Source organism: Hypomesus nipponensis, chromosome 15 (assembly GCF_054491055.1).
Source record: "Hypomesus nipponensis isolate SF chromosome 15, ASM5449105v1, whole genome shotgun sequence".
Lineage (NCBI taxonomy): Eukaryota > Metazoa > Chordata > Actinopteri > Osmeriformes > Osmeridae > Hypomesus > Hypomesus nipponensis.
In genome coordinates this window covers 7,672,838-7,691,110 of record NC_140375.1, presented here as the reverse complement: position 1 = coordinate 7,691,110, position 18,273 = coordinate 7,672,838, and the positions used below count along the sequence as shown (strand labels likewise).

The window sequence follows — 18,273 nt, the reverse complement described above, 5'->3', positions numbered from 1 at the left end:
AAGTGATAATCAACAATCATCTTTCATTGACTCCCATTCAGACAAATGTTTTGGTACAAAAACAGAAAGGTTTTTTAATTAAATACCGCAAAGGTTCAGAGACAAAATTAAGCAAACTTTTGATTGTTTATTGTCATTATTTGAGTTGCAATTGCGTCTGAGTAACCATGTCATGTACAGCAAGCCTGTCTACCTCAATGCAGTTTCTAGCATGGCATGGCAAACCATAAAGTGCTTTTTATCTTAGTATTTCTCGACCAGTTCTACACATACACACACATACTAAGATGAGAGGACCAGAGACACACACATACACTCTAAGCAAGTCCGTCTATCCAGGGTACTGCTCTCTGTGCTTGTGACTTTATATGTTTAAGTATAAAGTCACAACATTGCTCTCAGTCATGTTACCTCAGAGCTGACGAAAGAACCAACAGGTGACATCTTATTGGCCACAGGGCTAGTTTGAACCTGCCCTTCACCTGGCCCCACCAACCCAGCTCTACAGTGGGCGAGAATTCTGTACTTTTCAGTTGTAGAACTGGCGCTTTTTCAATCAGTCCAAGGACAGGTCCTCACCCAGAACCTGGATGTTCTAGAACAAGCACCTTCCTCTTCTTCTCTCTGCTGTTGGGTTCTGATCTCATCTCTGGTTTCAGACTAAGAAGCCAGTTTTAAAAAGTCTATTGCACCCTAGAGCCACTTTTCCAACGCATGGTACCGTCTCGACTTGACTCACTTTTGGTACTAGGTAGGTCTGTCTACCTCGTTTTCAACTGCAGATAGTACCCCCACTGGTAATCATAGCGACGTCGCACGAGACTGCCAATTCACCTCAGCTCACCTGGAACCTCAATGGAGGTGATACCAAGAAAAAGTACCAGGCACCGGGTCTGCCCGGCAGAAAATCAAAACAGGCAAGTATAGTCAATTCGAGCCAGTACCATGAAGTGGAAAAGCAATATAGGATATTTTATAACTAACTTCCTATGATACCACTTCCTCTTAGAATGTGCCCTGATGGGAGTGGGTGTGCCTAAATCTGAGCAGATCCTGAGGTCTTGGTTCTGAGCACTGAGATGTAGTTCCTGATTGAAGGACAGACAACCTGCTACTGTGTGAGCAGACAGATGTTGTTAGTTCATTACATTAGAACAGAGCTGAATATTAACAAGCCACCCAAACATCAACAGCAAATGATAGTCTGTTCAGTTAAAGGGTTCTCTGACTTCATCATCATCTTCATCATCTTCTGACCAGACACCACCTGAGTTTCTCTTGGCCCCACTTCCTTCTGTCACCACCCTGACCAATACACTGTGTTGTTTCCGCCCTTATTCACTCGACTGTCCAATGAGATGCAGCAGAATACATCCACACAGCTAAGCTGTGGAGAATCCAGTGTGGACACAGCAGGCGGGTTCAACTGTGTCTCACTTTAAAAACAGCCATCCAATAGCAGCAGGCGTAGGCACGTTCACAGCGCACTTCAGGGATTGGCTGAGATTTACGTCTGGTTGCTTTGAGTGACAGGCATTTGAACACCCTTCTGACCAGTTGCTATGGAGATAAAGAGAATGGGACAGAGGAAAAGTTAATATTAAAATAAAAGATATCCTAATAAAGGTTGAAAGAAAATCTAAGAGATATTTGAATGAATTGAATGAAAGGGTTTATGAAATCTATGGGTGCCTTTTAGAACAGACGGAACTATAAGAACATGGAACATGAAGACTGGACAGAACTCGAACTAAAACTATAAAACAACGATATCTTTCCAAAGCTTCCATGCTGAACTCACCCAGACGATACTTCTCCTTGGCGTCTGCCCGCTCCTTGGCATCAAAGTACCAAACTGTGATGGCATAGCTGTAGACAGAGCAGAGGAGGGGAGAGAGAAGGATGTTAGAGATGGTCAGCTCAGGGTCAGGGCAGGACAGTGTTAATGGTTTCTCCTGGTCTCTCCTGTAGGTCTCTCTCTGGGGTTGAGTTGTTTATTCCTGTCTCTCCCCCCTCCACACACGCCCTACCTAAGCCCCTCCACACACCCCCTCCACACACCCCCTACCTAAGCCCCTCCACACACCCCCTCCACACACCCCATACACCCCAGGGCTTGAGTCTCACAATCCCCCCACCGACTTGTTCAGGAAACACACACTTCCTGTCCTCAACCTTACCTCATTCCAAGTGTAAAGAGGAGAGGTAAGGGAAGCAGAGTGGAGCAAAGGAGGAAGTGTTTGTGAGGGAGTAACATCAATTCTAGTTAAACCTGCTGTTCAACAGTGTGTGTGCGCATGTACATGTGCGCGTGTCCTCGATATGAACGCATCACTCGGCAATGTCACTTCCTCCCTCACTTGACCTCTCCGGGGTTTGATCCGACTCATGCATGCCACTGACCACCTCTCCTAGACACCTCCACATCCAGCCATGACCGCTGTGTTCCTCACCGAGTGGAGAAGGCTGGCTTGACTTCGTGTGGGTTTCTGCGGTCAGACCAGAAGATGAGCAGACGGTCAAACAGCGGTTCGATGTTGGCGACCACACTTCTTCCCTCTGGGTATATCTGGAGTAGGCCTCCGTGAACCTGGGAACACACGTATGCACACACACAAAATCATTTTAGTATTCCATCTTCTGATGATGCACGCTGATGTGGGTTATCAGGTGTGTGTGTGTGTGTGTGTACCTTGACATCCCAGCCCTTGTTCAGGTAGTATATACAGGTGATGCAGCGCCCGTCTCCGTTAGGATTGTCCACGTGACGGACATAGCCTGTGCCGTTGCCAGGGTAACATGCTACCATGGCCTGAAGAGAGAAAGAGAGAGAGGGAAGGGGTAGACAGGGAGAGAGATAATAATGACTCCGTTTCCTTTCTAATGTAATTGTAATAATAATTGTAATGTGGCAAACCACTTGACCCTGCACAGTACACAACCTCCGCAGTCAGGCTAAATAGCCAGCCAGCCAGTTATTCAGCAGGTCTGCCAGCCAGCCAGCCAGCTCAAACAGAAGCTGTCACAGACATACTAGGAGGGTGGGGCCCTCCTAGACCAGAGACCTGCTCTAGTTCTTGTTTTCTGTTCAAGACTCTTCAAATGTGGGCCCTTTAACCCCTCTCGAAGTCTTGTAGATGTGTTCCTGAAAGTACCTTTCATGTTTGTATGTGCCTAGCCAGTGTGTGTGTGTGTGTGCGGAAATATCTTTATGCATGGTTGTGTGTGTGTGTGCGTACATGATATCCAAACACATTAAAAGTTAGATTTCATAAAACTTTTTCAGTTTCACTTAAAAACACTCTGTCTCGATTCTCACACATATACACACACACACACACACACACCTAAAGACACACAAACACAGTCATTGCTGCTGATCTCAGCTTAAGGCAGTTTTTACTGTTAACAACCATAATTAGCCTCAATTAACATGAACTATATCAGAGCAGAGATGGCACAACCCTAGCCTACAGCGACTGAATGATACTATCCACACACACACGCACCCTCACTCACACATTCGGTCACACTCACGCACACCCATACACACGCACACTCTCACAGCCCCACACATACTGTCCTCTAGACCAGGGTCTGTTAAACTGCATGACACCAGCATGATTCGACACGCTCCGATACTATCACCCTCTCCTCCCTCCATGTCTCTGCTGATATGCCCCTCTGTGCCAGTCTAATGGGCAGTGGCCCTGCCTGCCAGTCTGTCAGTGTGCCACCTGCATTGGTTCCCACAGAGATATGCTGGCTGCCACGGTGACTGATCGAGAGAACAATCTGTTCTCTGAGAGCAAAGTTAAATAAATATGGAAAGGGTTATAGTGGTAGCGGGAGGGAGGGAGGGAGGGATAGATTGAAAGAGAGGGGGGAAATCGAGCTTGAGAAAGTTAAAGAGTGGGAGAGAGGGATAAGCAGCAGGGAGTTCTGTGTGTGTGTTTGTGTGTGTCACACCAAACCACAGCCTGGCCTTTCTCCTCAGCAAAGCACTGACTCATCCCGTCCTGGATCTCCACAATCCTGAAAAGATGAAGTAATTTCTACCAGAACCTCAACAACAACCTTTCCACTCCTCAATTCAACACCAGTCTGCCTCTGACTCTGCATCTTCCTCAACATCAACCAGAGATCCCCACTCTGACCGGGCAGTTTGCTTGTGCTTTTATGGCCATGTACTCCATTCATTCCTGTTCATTTCTGTTGTTGTGTGTTTTCAACGTAAGGCAGAAAGCAAAACAGAATATCAGTGAGTGTTTGTCATGGATGTGCAGTTTCCTACTAATGCTACAAATGTACGTCCATGCACAAAGCCAAATCAGCTACACAATGTGGTAAGCTGAAATCTACCAAACCATTCAGCCCGGTTAATGACATCAAATGACTTCTAAGGCTTCAATTGGTCTACACAGAGCTGATTCATTACATACATCCTCTATTTATCTACTTGGTGCTCTCATCCTCATTCCAAGTCAATGTACCAGCTGGAGACACAACGACTCTGTGTGTCGGAGTGCCAGCTAGTTACTAGCACCGCTACACTGCCATTGTACGGGGTTGTTAGCTGCTAGATATATTCTAACGTGATGAGTTGTTAGCTACTAGCTGTTTAATAATCCAATTGGTTGTCTTATTACTGCTAGAAGACTCTTCTCCAAAGGGCTGTGATGTTAGCTGCTAGTTAAATCTACTGCAATGTGGTACATCGCTAGCTGCTACCTAAACTGCGACACGATGCTACTGTAGCTGATGCATGTATACATGCAAGTGTATTATAATACACTTACTGCTTCTGTGTGTGGGCACGTGTTTGTTTGTGTGTGTGTATGCGTGTCGGGGTGTGCATGTGTGTGTGAGCTTAGTTGCTAGGAGAGCGGCATATGAGGACAGTCTGCAGCAGACATTCATTATGATACGCCTGCCGCATCACTCAAGCAGCTCCAACAATGTCTCTCTCTCTCTCTCTCTCTCTCTCTCTCTCTCTCTCTCTCTCTAGCCCTCTATCTCTCTTTCTCTCTAGCCCTCTCTCTCTCTCTCTAGCCTTTAATCTCTCTGTAGCCCTCTCTCTTTCTCTTTAACCCTCTGATACCCTCTCTCTCTCTCTCTCTCTCTCTCTCTCTCTCTGTAGTTCTCTCTCTCTCCCTCTTTCTCTGTCTAGCCCTCTCTCGAACCCTCTCTATCTCTCTCTCTCTCCCTCTCTCTCACTCTAGCCCTCTCTCTCTCTCTCCCTCTCTCTCTCCCTCTCTCTAGCCCTCTCTCTAGCCCTCTCTCTCCCTCTCCCTCTCTCTAGCCCTCTTTCTTTATATTCATGTATTTCTCCCTAGCTCTGGAGATCCTTAATATCTCTCTCTTTCAGACACCAAGTCTCCGCCTTTCTCTATCACTCTATACCCTACTCTTACTCATTTCCCCTCGCTCTCTCTATCTGTTCCCCACACTTTTCTCTCAACAATCCCCCCCTTCCTTTCTCTCATACCCCGTCTTTCGTCTTTCCCTGCACCTTGATTTCTTCTCCTGTCCTTCCTCAGTAAGTGTTCTGTCTCCATCTTTCCATCTCCTCCCGGTCTCCCCTCCAGACTCCCTCCCAGGTCTCTCGCTCCATGTAGGTTACATACTGTACCAATATTTCTCTTCTCTTTTTTTCACCAGTGTCCTCGTCTCACCTCTCTCTCTCTCTCTCTCTCTCTCTCTCTCTCTCTCTCTCTCTCTCTCCCTCCCTCCCTCCCTCCCTCTCTGTTAAAGCCGTTTTGTGCCTACTCAGTTTGTGCCGGACGCCCGGTCCAGAAGACACATCCTATTGCTGTGGTGGCATTATTCTGGCGCCTGCACACACACACACAAACACAAACACCAAGTCACTTATACACTCACTAACGCTCTTTCACTCACACACACAAATACACACACACTGCAGAGCTTCTCTGTATGGTCCTGTTACCAAGGAAACAGCGGGGAAATATTTTGGCAGGCTAGCTAGAGAGGGGTTGATAATACATAGGAGAAAGAGAGCATGAAAGAGGGGATGGAAAGAATGAGCGAGAGAGAGAGAGAGAGAGAGAGAGAGAGAGAGAGAGAGAGAGAGAGAGAGAGAGGGGCAAAAACCAAGGGCAGAGTTGGAAAATGTACAGTGGGAAAAAAAAGTGGACTGATAGATTGCAATGGAGGAACTGGTTTTGCCCTGGTAAAGGGAGGAAGCTTTTACAGATTGTGAAGAATTGATGGTACAGTGACCTTGCAATTTAGCTGCACCCTCCTCACTTCCTCCTCTATTTCCGACCCTTTCTTTCCTCAACCTCACTTTCCCTCCCTTCTCACATTTATCTTCCTCATCTTCCCTCCATCCTTCCATTTACATCAACCTCTCTCCTATTCAGTCATGTCAGGCAGAACAGAAACCATCCTTCAGCTACCAGGAAAACGTCCTCAGTCAGGTAAGGTCACAAGAAGATGACATCATCAAATGGGGACGAGAAGGCCCACGGTGCAAAGACCTTTGGTGACTGTTTTTTTCAGACTGCAGACAATACAGTCAGCTACTTCTCACTACTGCTCTGAAAGATGAAGAGGGGGTAAAATTATAGATGGGGGGAAAGGAGGAAGCGGGAGAGGAATTGTAGGACTGAAGGAGAGATGGTGTGAGGGGGTAGCAGGGGTGAAAGTGTAAAGCCTAAATCTATTCTGATAGCTCTGACCTACACATGCCCTATGCTAAGCCAGGCTAATGCTACATCAGGGAGAAAGGAAAACAGCAGGCTGCGGCTTTCTAAGTAATGCTAGGCTAACATTACACTATATCAAGCTAACACAAAACCAGAGAGAATAAGTAATAGTAAAGAATAAGTAATAGTGAGTCAGCCAGTTGACCAACTGCTTCTTGTGATTAATATATAAATTCAAATAAATCTTATATGAAGTTGATAGCTAATATTTGAGCATGAGTGCTGATTAATCTAGAGACCTGCTGTTGCTGTAAGTGTACTGTGATGGAAGAGCGTTGGGCAACAGGGAGAAGTTTACACAACTGTCTAGACGGTTCTATAACCACTAACTGGATTGATGCAATGTACTAGCCTCTGAACATGGCTTGGGAGTGGGGGGGTGACATAACGGGTCTCAGATAACCCAAACCTGCGTCAAAAGGCTGTCTCTCTTACCAGGCTAGCACACACACACACACCAGACAGCAGGCTAGGCTATGTTCTACAACACTTCAGGCAGCCTCGGTTCTGTTTCTGTTTTAACAATTGAGGAGGTACAGTAGATCGATGAACTATTTAGTAATGAAACATACAGTTAGAGACTCATAGAATCCACAGATAGTCATTCATATGTTTAGAAGAGGAACAAAAACACACACCTCCTACATAACCTTACAGGATTATTTTACCAGGCCAACACACACACACAAACGTACACACACGCCCTTTTAGCTAAGCTACAAGAATGCCTTGTTTGTGTGCGGGTGAGATAGATAGGGATTGACAGAGTCATCTTCAAAGCTTGAGAGACACTGATGCCAGAAGAGATTGGGTACCTTCCTATCAAGCCCCCCCCCCCCCTTGTTTGCCTGGGGAAAGGCACTGGACGGGACCGGCACAGGATGGAACAGGACCAATAGAACCAGGCCCAGAACTAGGACAGCCATCACTCCTTTCACATCTTAACCAAGCCAACCAACTGCTTAAGCCTTAGTGGTAGCCTTCATATTAATCTCACCCATTCTCCTCTCAGTTCTCCCCAATTCTCCTCCCCCACCAATCCAATTCTCCTCCCCAACACCCCCTATTCTCCTTCCTCCTCTATCTTTAACCCATCCCTCCCCCATTCTCCACCCCTCTCCCTAATTACAGGTTACCAGTCTCGCTTCCTCACCTTGGTGCGCCCGTTGATGACACAGTCCCCCAGCTGCCTGTTGGCGGCACTGCGCATGACCGCCTCATCAATGTGCGCCATCAACACCCCGATGGCGCCGCACCCTGGCTCACAGCCCTCCACCCAGGCGATCTGGTCTCCGCGGATGTTCCGAGACGGGATGCTCCTCTGGCTGACCAGCTGGCCCCCGCAAAACTTTCCGCTGCTGTTCAGCATCTCAACTTCCTGCAGCACACGCTCACCAAGCCCCTCCCCTAGGAATTGGTCTTTGACGCAGATTCCGTAGTACTTCATGCAGGGCACGATGTACTGCTGCGCCACGCAATCTGCAGACCAGCCAGGGCCAGCCGGTGATGGTAGGGCCAGGATACCGTTAACCTTCACTGGGGACGTCTGTGCCGGTAGAGTGGCGGGGCTTACCGGTGTTGGTCTGTGTCCGTTGGGGTAGGGTTTGGTGCAAGGGGGTGTGGCGGTGAGGGAGGAAGGCTGGGGGGACGTGTTGCGGCTGTGGCAATGATGGTTGCTGTGGTTAATGCCGTTGTCGTTTAAGCTGAGTGGCGCGATGGCTGCCTTGGTTGCTTTGGTAGTTTCTAGGACGCACTGCTTACCTCCATCCGCTAGCCGTCTACGCTTGAAGTCCTGGGACAACTCCTCAGACTCTGACCCCGCCCTTGTTGTTGACCCCAACGACCCTACACTCCCATTGACCTCAAATGCCGACAGGAAGTCCTGGTTCTCCCCACCTTTCCGTTTCTGGAGCTGTCTTATCCGTTGGTCACTGCTGGCCCTCTTCATCAGGAGCGTGCATATCTCATGCCCGTTCCCTGCGAACCGCGCTCTGCTGCCTTGCGGCTGAGTTAGTCCCTTTGGCGCTTCTGACTCCCCCTTCACCTGCGCGTAGTAGCCTTTGGGCGTTTGCGCCAAAACCCCGCTGCCACTTCCCTCCACCGTAGCAGAGGGAGAGACGCCGTTAAAAAGCGGCAGCCCGGTTTTTGACTGCTTCTTAAAAACATTGACCCCGGGGGAAACGGTTTGAGAGGCCAGATTCGCCAATAACTCCTTGGCCGTGCTGCTCCCCAGCGGAGCCGTGCAGTAACCGTTAAGTCCCATGTTGGCCTGGAAAGCGTGAAGATCTGCTGTTCCGAGAACGAGTCCGCTAGTCTCTCTTTGCTGCGCAGCGACAATACTAACAGCTCCGTGGACAGTGATAGGATTTAAAAGGTCCGACTGTTCCAAGCTCTCCATCTCATCTCGTCGGGGGCTGGATGCGCACGTCGCTCACGTCCTTGCCTCATTCTCTACCAGGGCCACTGCACGAGAGAGTGTGTGCAGCCCAACTGCTGTCTGTGAGAGAGAGGCGCGTAGTCACAGCCTCGCAAAGTTTCATTTTGAAAAGAATTATCCCTTGCGTTGCCCGTCTGTCATCCTCAATATCTTATTACATTGTTGTTCATGTTTAAATTACAAGATGAATGGATCGTAAAATTTGAAGTTTCTGAAAAAAAAGAAAAAGAACACTGAATATGATTTGTTTAAAAGATCTATTGACATAGTAGCCTACCACTAGGGTTACTAAATATTAATTATGACAAAACGAGGGCCAGCTTTATCTGCCATGTCGGCTCGTCATATTAAGTGACTTGAATGTAACATTTTGAGAATGTAGGCTAATCATCTCCAAGTTGTGTGCTGAGTGTGCTAAAGGTCATAGGCTACACCCAATGTGTTAGGTAGGCCATCACAATAATGCTTTTGCAAAAACCTAGATTGGCTATTACATTTGCAGCAACAACAAAAAAACGCAAACATTTCTTAAATCCCAATTTGCAATCAATAATCTATTTTGTTGATTTATTACCAAGGCCTAAATATTGAAAGAATAAAGGGTAAACGCGCTGAACCGTCCTAACAAAAAAAATCCGTTAGTATCCACGCTTTGTCAATGAACTCGTCCTACAACCTTCTTATTTAGATATCCACGTGTTTATTCCCTGTAACATAAAACTAATAGGCAATATTGTTGTTTGTTTAAAATTATTCATAGAAACCTAGAGTTACATGATATGTAGGTGGTAATAGTGGGCTAAAATACAGATATCTTGTCTGTTATGGAATTGCTTACCTATCAGTAACGCAAAGCTACAGTTGCGTACGTGACCGGCGTGGTGTAGACCTCAGTTGTTTCCGGGATTATCTGCTAGTGCCTGTTCCTTCCGAACTCTCACCGATCGTAAATAAGCAAACATGTTGTCCAATTTGTGTAGCTTGAATTTTGTTTGTGAGGCTGATACCGAAAAGGGAGAACCGTTTTGGTACCGCAGGTTCCCCTCGATATCCAAAAGTAGCCCACTGTTTTTTACCCCCGCGAGCGCTGAGAACTCTCCCCGCCCGCCCGCCGCCCCGCTCTCTCTCTCCCTCTCTCTCTCTCTCTCTCTCTCTCTCTCTCTCTCTCTCTCTCTCTCTCTCTCTCTCTCTCTCTCTCTCTCTCTCTGTCTCTCTCTCCCCCTCTCTCTCTCTCTCTCTCTCTCTCTCTCTCTCTCTCTCTCTCTCTCTCTCTCTCTCTCCCTCCTCTCTCTCGCTTTCTTTCTCTCTCTTTCTGTTTTTGCTCTGCTGCCAGTTCCACGTGCACACAAACATGTCATTGGCCTGTCAGGACAACATGACCTACAAATACAGATACATCTTTGACATATGTTGATCATTCACTTCCCCTTTTTGTTTAATGTCATTTAAAAAAATACCATATCTATCTGTCTGTCTGTCTGTCTGTCTGTCTGTCTGTCTGTCTGTCTGTCTGTCTGTCTGAACCCAGAAATGAGAGTGCAGGACATGAGGTCACGTGACCCCTCGGAGCCGGCTGGATTATGGCCTTGCCTCGTGGGATTAGGCGGTCAGACGGTGTTGCCACAGATCAGCATGCCATGCTCATCGACTCGCCGCCGAGAGATATGGCGTGCTTAAGGGGAGAGGACAAATAACGCAAACTTTGAACTGATTGTGTAAGCCTGCAGGCTAGACAGCCTGGATCAATACTCACACAGAGACCAAACTATGTGTGATACCACAGGTTCACTAGTTTGTTGACAGGGTGAGCCATCTATAATGTGAAATTAGAACAATAGAACAGCTGAGACCTACTATGCTGAGTCATCCTAAAATGCGAAGTCATCTGCTCGCCAGACTGGTGGAGCTGACTCACTGTCTGACTGTAGGAAGGACCGGCCCTGGTCCCGTCCTTCCTATAGGAGACATAGGCAGCCGCCTAGTGCTTCATGAAGAGGGGGGCGGCTTTTTCCCAAGTGCATCCTTAATTAACTAAGGATTAACCCTCCCGCACTACCAGCAAAGGGCGCCAACCGCGCCACGTCATGTGTCCGTGTTGTGGTTGGGGGGTCGGCACCCCCGGATGGAGGGGGGGGGGTTAAACTTCTGTCAAGAACCCTCTGAAAGATAAAGGTCTACAGAAAATCATGTTCAGGTCTGTAAGTTTCCATAGAGAACCCTTGTCCACTGTCCAAGGTTAATCTGCTCTATTCTGGATCCTGAGACATGCTGAGGGTTGCCATGGTGGGTAGCTGGCAAACCAAAGGGAAGGCTACCTGGTTGGCGACTAACTGAGTCGCTGACTGACTGGCTACCTGGCAGACTGGCTGGCTTGCTGAATGACTGGCTAATTGACTGGCCGGCATGCAGGCTGAATAGCTGAGTGGCTGACTTGGCACTGGCAGTTTTGGTTGAGTATGCGTGACAACGCACACATGCAGGTCACACTAGATAGATGACTGGTGTATAAATAGACTGAGACTGGGTGTTGTGCACTGTGTTTTTATTCAGAAGGGAGGGGTAGCAGGAGGGGAGCGAGAGAGAGAAGGACAGAGAGAGAGAGAGAAAGAGAGAGAGAGAAAGAGAGAGAAAAGAGAGAGAGAGAAAAGAGAGAGAAAGAGAGAGAAAGAGAGAGAAAGAGAGAGAGAAAAAGAGAAAGAGAGAAAGAGAGAGAGAGAGAGATGCAGGGGGAATGAAAGAGAGCTAAGTGAGAGAGGGAGGGGAATAATTATCAGCAATAATTGTGTGTATGAATGACAGAGGAATGAGGGAGGAGAAGGGAGAAGGGAGAAGGGGGGGGGTGAAAGGAGAAGAGCGGTGTGCTAGCTCAGAGATAGCCCTTCCTTGTATAGCTCGGTGTGATATAAAAAGAAACACCAGAGGAAAGAATCCAAGATGGCGGTTCAGTAAGATCTCCTACACCCCAGCAGAGGATGGTTCAGTATCAAATTGATATTTGAGAGAGAGAGAAAGGTGAAAGTGTAAGGGAAGTACCATCTTCAGCAGTCAGAAAGCGTGTCCAGATCTAGCTTCTACCTTGTCTGTGGTCCTGAGGCGCAGGTATAGGCCCTCAACCATGGGCTGAAGGCTCCGGTGGATTCTGCAACGCTGATGGATTGTGCAACGCTGCTGGATTTGCTTGTCTGATGATCTCTGTCTCTGCCTGGTGGCCGTTTACTGTAACTGTATGTTGCATGCAGCACAGCATTGTTGTCCACTAGGTGGCAGGAGACAGCAAATCAGTGATTTACTCTAAGTGTGTATGTGTGTGTGTGTGTTTGCATGGATTGAAGTCTATGTGTGTGTGTGTGTTGATGTTTGTGTCTGTATGTGTATGTCCACCAGTGTGTGTGTCAGAAGCAAACATACAACATGATGCAAGGAGCATGCAGGCTATCAAACCCCCCAGCAACATACACACATCCCGGAGGTGACGCATGAAGCAGAGGAACTGGACCCAACCGCAAGAGAGGCAGGAAGACAGGATCGCTGAACTGTAAGAATGCAAAAACCCTGTGAAAATCAGGTACAGGCAACATCAGGGAACGTAGAGGCAGGAATACAAAGGAACCGACTCCTCACAATTAGGAACACCACCAGAAAGACTACTAACATAGGCAGGGTAGCACAGACCAACAAGACTGATGATGAGACAAAGGCTGACAAGGGAAGCAAACATATATTCCCAAGGGAGATCCCTGTGATGAGATGGTGATGAGACACAGGTGTGTAGGGATCTGAGGGAGAGAGACAAGACACACCTGCAACACAGACCCACACAGAGAATTACAAGGAAACAACAGGGAAGCAAAGAAACACTAGAGAAACACTAGAAAAACACTAGGGAAACACTAGGGAAAACATTAGAGACACTGGTGCATGGCTGTGGCCATGACAAGATGCCATGAGCAAGGGTGGGACCTGCACAGAAATCGTCCAACATGTACCGGACATGAGTGTGTGTGTGTGTGTGTGCAGCATTTCTGTGACCCCTGTAATGGGACCCAAGGCCCATAACGGGCTTCACTCAGTTGTCTGAACTATGACATCACTGTTCAGAACCCGCGCTGGCGTGTTCCACACACCTGATAAACCATGGGTTGATAGGGCTACGGGCCAGCCAGTGCCAGCACACATAACCTCAAACACAACTGGTCACACAGAGGAAACAATTTATGCACGAGGCTACGTGCCTATTTGTGTGTGTGTATTTTTGTGTCTGCTGAAACTGGGTGTTGTGTAACCCTGTTGTTATAATTATATCAAAGCTTTCCTGCAAGAACAGTAAGGATCATCTGACAGGAGAAAGTCAACATCTTAAAATCACACTAGAGCATTCTGATGTAAGTCATAGAACATTGTATCTACTAAAGGTAATATTTGGATTGTGATGTCCAATAGACTTCTCCTCAAGGTCAAGCATGTGTGTGAGTGAGAGAGCGTGTGTGTGAGAGAGCATGTGTTTGTGTGTGGGAGAGTGTGTGTGTGTGGTCACACAGCTCTGTTACAGGACGGACAATCCCAGCAACAAGTGGTCAATGTGTGTACACTGCGTTCTTTGGAGTATGTGTGTGCATGTGCGCTGGTTTTGTTGCATAACTTGCTATAATAGATGTTGTGGCAAAACAGCTTCAACAAAGAAAAATGATCCTCCACCCATGTCTGATTGGCAAATGCAATGTCCTTCATGTCGTCTGTGTGGACTGTACCTGCTCACTGATGTAATAAGAAGCAGGAAATCAAACAAAGCAAGGGGGGGGGAGTTGTCCAGAAAACTCTCTAGTTCTCTCTACCAGAGCTGACTGAGACTCATCAGGAGGTCGAAGACTTACATTTAATTTAATTTCCATCGACCCCCTCCCTCCCCCCCCCTTACCCCTATACCAGGGATGAAGGGCTAATAAACTCATTTACCCACAATCTCTCGGTTGGCTTGCTCGCTAGCCCTTCATTAGATGCCCTTCTTAGAAGGATTGTTCTCAAAATGAAAAGATGAGACTTGTGAGTCAGATCGGAGACAAAGATTTTACCTTCTTCCCTTCTGAGAACCCTGACAAAGAACTTAGCATCAGTTTCACTGAAACACTGATCATTCACAGAAATTTGAATGACCCACCGAAAATGTCTGGAGAGAGATTGTATTTGCATCGGAAGTGGATGTTGTTTGTCATTAAGGACATATTTATCCTATGGAATTTTGGTTCTGATTTCTAATAACCTTTAGCTCTCGATTGCCCTTCTCCTGTATTCTCCCCCTTTATTCGTAATCTTTTCACCTTATCTTCTCTCATTTTTTCTGTCCCTGGGCTACATGGTACAGATATCCACTTCCTGTAGGTGCTAATCCCCTGGCGTGTGGCATTAGCACCAAGCCTGGCCTGTCAAAGAGGACGACACAGAAAGAGAGAGGGAGAGAGAGGGTGGGGGGTGAGTAGGAAGGAGAGGGATGGAGAGATAGAGAGGGAAAGTATGGGACAGATCAAGAGAGGGAGAGAGAGGGAGGGAGGGAGGCCTGGCATGGCCTAAATTGTAGTAATTCATGTTGGCCTGATCCCTGGCTTCACTGCTGTCTCTCTCTCTCTCTCTCTCTCTCTCTCTCTCTCTCTCTCTCTCTCTCTCTCTCTCTCTCTCTCTGTCTGTCTTTCTCTGTCTCTCTCTGTCTCTCTGTCTCTCTGTCTCTCTGTCTCTCTGTCTCTCTGTCTCTCTCGCTCTCTCTCTCTCTCCCTTTATTTCTTTCTTTCTCTCTCTCCTCTTCCTATTTGAATCTCTCTCTACCTCTTCCTTGATCTCTGTCTACTCTCCTCAGCAATACAAGCCAAACAGCAGATCAGGAGGGTACAGTATAGGCAGGCTGTTCAAACCAGGCTAGGTCTGGCAAAGAGAGGAATGGAGATAGGGGTGGAGGAAAGGAAAAATGAAGTTCGACACAGAGGGATGATGGGAGAGAGAGGGTGGAGGGAGGAGGGAAAGATGGAGGTAGGTGCTGAATGGAGAGGAGGCCTCTGAGCAGGCCTCTGGGGGCCTGGGGGGAGGTCACAGTAGAGGTCAGACAGTCTAATCTCCCCTGTGTGGGAGAAACCCTGGGGCGCATAGACACACACACATACAAACAGATGCGCACACGCACGCACACACACACACACACATGTCCACACACTGTCACATGTGCAGTTGAGAGGTAGGAAGAGGGGAGGAGGCGGGAGAGGAGGCAGGGTTGTTCATCGCTCCATGTTTTTATGTGTGCATTATTGATCAGTTTATGGTGACATCATCAGACCTTGGAGCAGAACTTCTGGGAATGACATTCCCTGTTGCCACAGTGACTGTTAGCCATGAGCAGAGGGTACATGATAGCTCAGGCTGTGGTTGTTGTTGTCAAAGTTGTTGTTGTGGATCACCTCCCCAGGCAAATAAAGGCTTTCCCTGTCGGTCAGCCAGCCCGCAGGAGAGTCCTCTCTCTTTCCCTTTCATACAGACTGGCCTGGGTCTGGAAGGTATGAAAGAAGCTGGGAATAACTCAGAAATGCCTCTACAAGACCTCAACAGAGCCAGAGAACTGTTCCCTCTCTGTGCTCTCTCTCGTCTCTCCATCTCATTTCTCTCTTTCTCCTCTCTCTTATCTTGCTTCTCTGCTCTACTTCTCCTCTCTCCTCTCTCTCCAGTGTTCATTATCTGCCCTCTCTCTCCTCAACGCACAGGCCAGAGTTGCTGGAGAGCAGGCATAGCTGGTTCCAGTACGTAGCTGTAACTACAGACGTGTGTTTATGGCCTGTGACTGAGAGCACCATGTTCCTCTGGCCCTGAGGACGTCTGTCAGGGAGAAGGAATGTGTGGAAGCAAGAAAGACGGGAGTACGAGCCAAGGAACGTCCACTTCCATGGCAAACCACCGTGAAAGAAAGAGGGATGAAGGGAGAGAAAAGGGAAGAAGATGACAGCTGTGCGGGGAGTGGAAACAAGGGAGAAGCAGAGATGGAGAGAGGGAGGAAGTGAAAGATAGGGGAGTATGAGAGAAAACAAAGGGAGGGTGGAGAAGCAAAGATCAGTGTGGTTTTGTGCGAGGTAAACAGACGCTCCGAAGAACATAATGTTCAAGAGGTCACAGAGCCGAGAACAGTAGTTATGTTGATGGCAGGAGAACAAAAAGAGGGAGATTCACAGTAGCAGAAAGAGGGAGCAAAGGAGGACATCTGAAGAAGAGAGATGGAGGACAAAGAGATAAAGAAAGGATAGAAAAGAGACTGAGAAAGACAGAGAGAGAGAGAGAGAGAGAGAGAGAGAGAGAGAGAGAGAGAGAGAGAGAGAGAGAGAGAGAGAGAGAGAGAGAGAGAGAGAGAGAGAGAGAGAGAGAGAGAGAGAGAGAGAGAGAGAGAGAGAGAGAGAGAGAGAGAGAGAGAGAGAGAGAGAGAGAGAGAGAGAGAGAGAGAGAGAGAGAGAGAGGTGGACGGAGTGAGTGGGAGACAAGATGAAATGTTTTGACATCCAGATGTAATTGCTCTTCTGGGCATTGATTGAAAATCCAGTGTGCATTTGTGTGCGTCCGTGTGTGTGAGAGAGAAGGGATATAGGAGGCATGCCAACTATGTGACAAACCCAACAGTCTTCATCAAACCAGGATTCACAGCCACCTGTCACATTTCCTGAAAGGCCTCAAGGACTTGATCTCAATACCTGTGTGTGTTGTTTGTGTGTGTAGGTGTGTTTGTGTGAGTCATTTAACGTTGTATGATACAATGGCACAGTCGTTAACATTGAGGTTAACAGGAATGTTTGTTGTCCAGTGATGTGGATCTACGAAGGGTGTAATTGGACAACATACCACAGATATTGTTCTCTTGCCTGTATTGGTCAATCACCTTGGAACTCTGCTCTCTGCATAACTACTTTGTTCTTGGTTTCCTCAATAAAATCAAAAATGTTGTGTCATCGCCCTGCACTCCTGATCCTTTGATGGGGTATGAACAGGTATGGGTTTAGGCAAACACAGACACACACACCTTCAGTTTCATAGAGAGAGAAGGGGGGGAGCTGAGGGGGTCTGTTGTTTCCACCCCTCTCAGCTCTGCAAATAGCTGGCTTGTATTTTCTGTTTTTTTCACTTTTATCCTTTTCAGTCCAGCTGATCCTATGAATTACATGCTTCTGACAACAATCTTGCATCCCCTTGTGGCCCCCCTACATGTAAAGTCTGAATAATTATAAACTACAAACAATATAAACAACATGTTGTTCCTGTTTATGCCTGTAATGCAGTGCAGAAAACTGTATGACAACAGTAATGTTTAATGTCACTGGGTCCTCTAACAGTACAACTGGCCCCAGCTTGCCCCCCCCTGCCCCTGGTGAAAAAGTGAACAACCTCCCCTGCCCCTGGTGAAAGGGTGAAGAATCTCCCCTCCCCCTGGTGAAAGGGTGAAGAACCTCCCGTGCCAATGCTGTCGAGACAGTGTCTTCTGGGACGGTGGTTTAACAATGGATTGCATTTATTATAATAAAAAAGAAAACTAATTATACAAATTTGTGGCGTGATTTGTGTGTGTGAAAGTGGTTAAAGTGGTGCCATTTTTGAAGTTTCTGTATTTTAAAAGAAAAACCATGGCTACTTAGGGTTTTCTCTTGCATGGGCAAGGTTGTGGTTAGGGTTGAAGTTAGATTCATTGACCATGCAAGAAAGAAATTCGAATTTTTTAGCTGTCTTTTAGAAGAGTTTTCTTGAAACTAGGAAGGGAATTATAGTGGTTCCAACAAACTTCCAGCAGACCCACCCGTTCAAGTTTGAACCCCCATCAGTCCTCCTCGCCTCCCATTCAGCTGAACTGCTTTTCCAAGCTCTGCCTTCTCAAAGGAGTGAAAAAGAAATGGAAGAACAGACAGAGAGATAGAGAGACAGAAAAAAAGAGAATAAAAACCAGGGCAAAAATTAGGAGAGAGTGAGATTAAAACAGTATAATGAGAGAATTTTTTTTATCATTGAACATGGGAGAGGAGAAAGGGAGAGACGACAAAGATGTGAGAAGGAAAAATGCCTCCTGCGTGCAATGTGACATGACTCCGCCGGCAAGGGTTG

The 18,273-nt window shown here is 47.3% G+C and overlaps 1 protein-coding gene and 1 long non-coding RNA gene across 3 annotated transcripts; one reads left to right on the top strand and one right to left on the bottom strand.

The window, feature by feature from the left end:
• Window positions 1-48: 48 nt before the first annotated feature.
• egln2 (egl-9 family hypoxia-inducible factor 2) lies at window positions 49-10,261 on the bottom strand. Of its 2 annotated transcripts, none has more exons than XM_084673741.1 (6): window positions 10,007-10,261; window positions 7,885-9,379; window positions 2,693-2,812; window positions 2,454-2,590; window positions 1,802-1,869; window positions 49-1,560 (listed from the first exon to the last, which is right to left on the bottom strand). In XM_084673741.1, the coding sequence occupies exons 2-6, from the start codon at window positions 9,127-9,129 to the stop codon at window positions 1,508-1,510; spliced, it is 1,623 nt and encodes a 540-aa protein (XP_084529867.1). In that variant the 5' UTR covers window positions 9,130-9,379; window positions 10,007-10,261; the 3' UTR covers window positions 49-1,507. The 2 variants fall into 2 exon arrangements, with proteins under 2 accessions (XP_084529867.1, XP_084529868.1); XM_084673742.1 differs by having other exon boundaries at window positions 7,885-9,228.
• Window positions 10,262-11,896: 1,635 nt separating this feature from the next.
• Window positions 11,897-17,681, top strand: LOC146257259 (uncharacterized). Its single transcript, XR_014729896.1, has 3 exons — window positions 11,897-12,392; window positions 12,501-12,703; window positions 17,514-17,681. It is a non-coding gene; the product is annotated as an uncharacterized LOC146257259 (long non-coding RNA).
• Window positions 17,682-18,273: the final 592 nt, after the last annotated feature.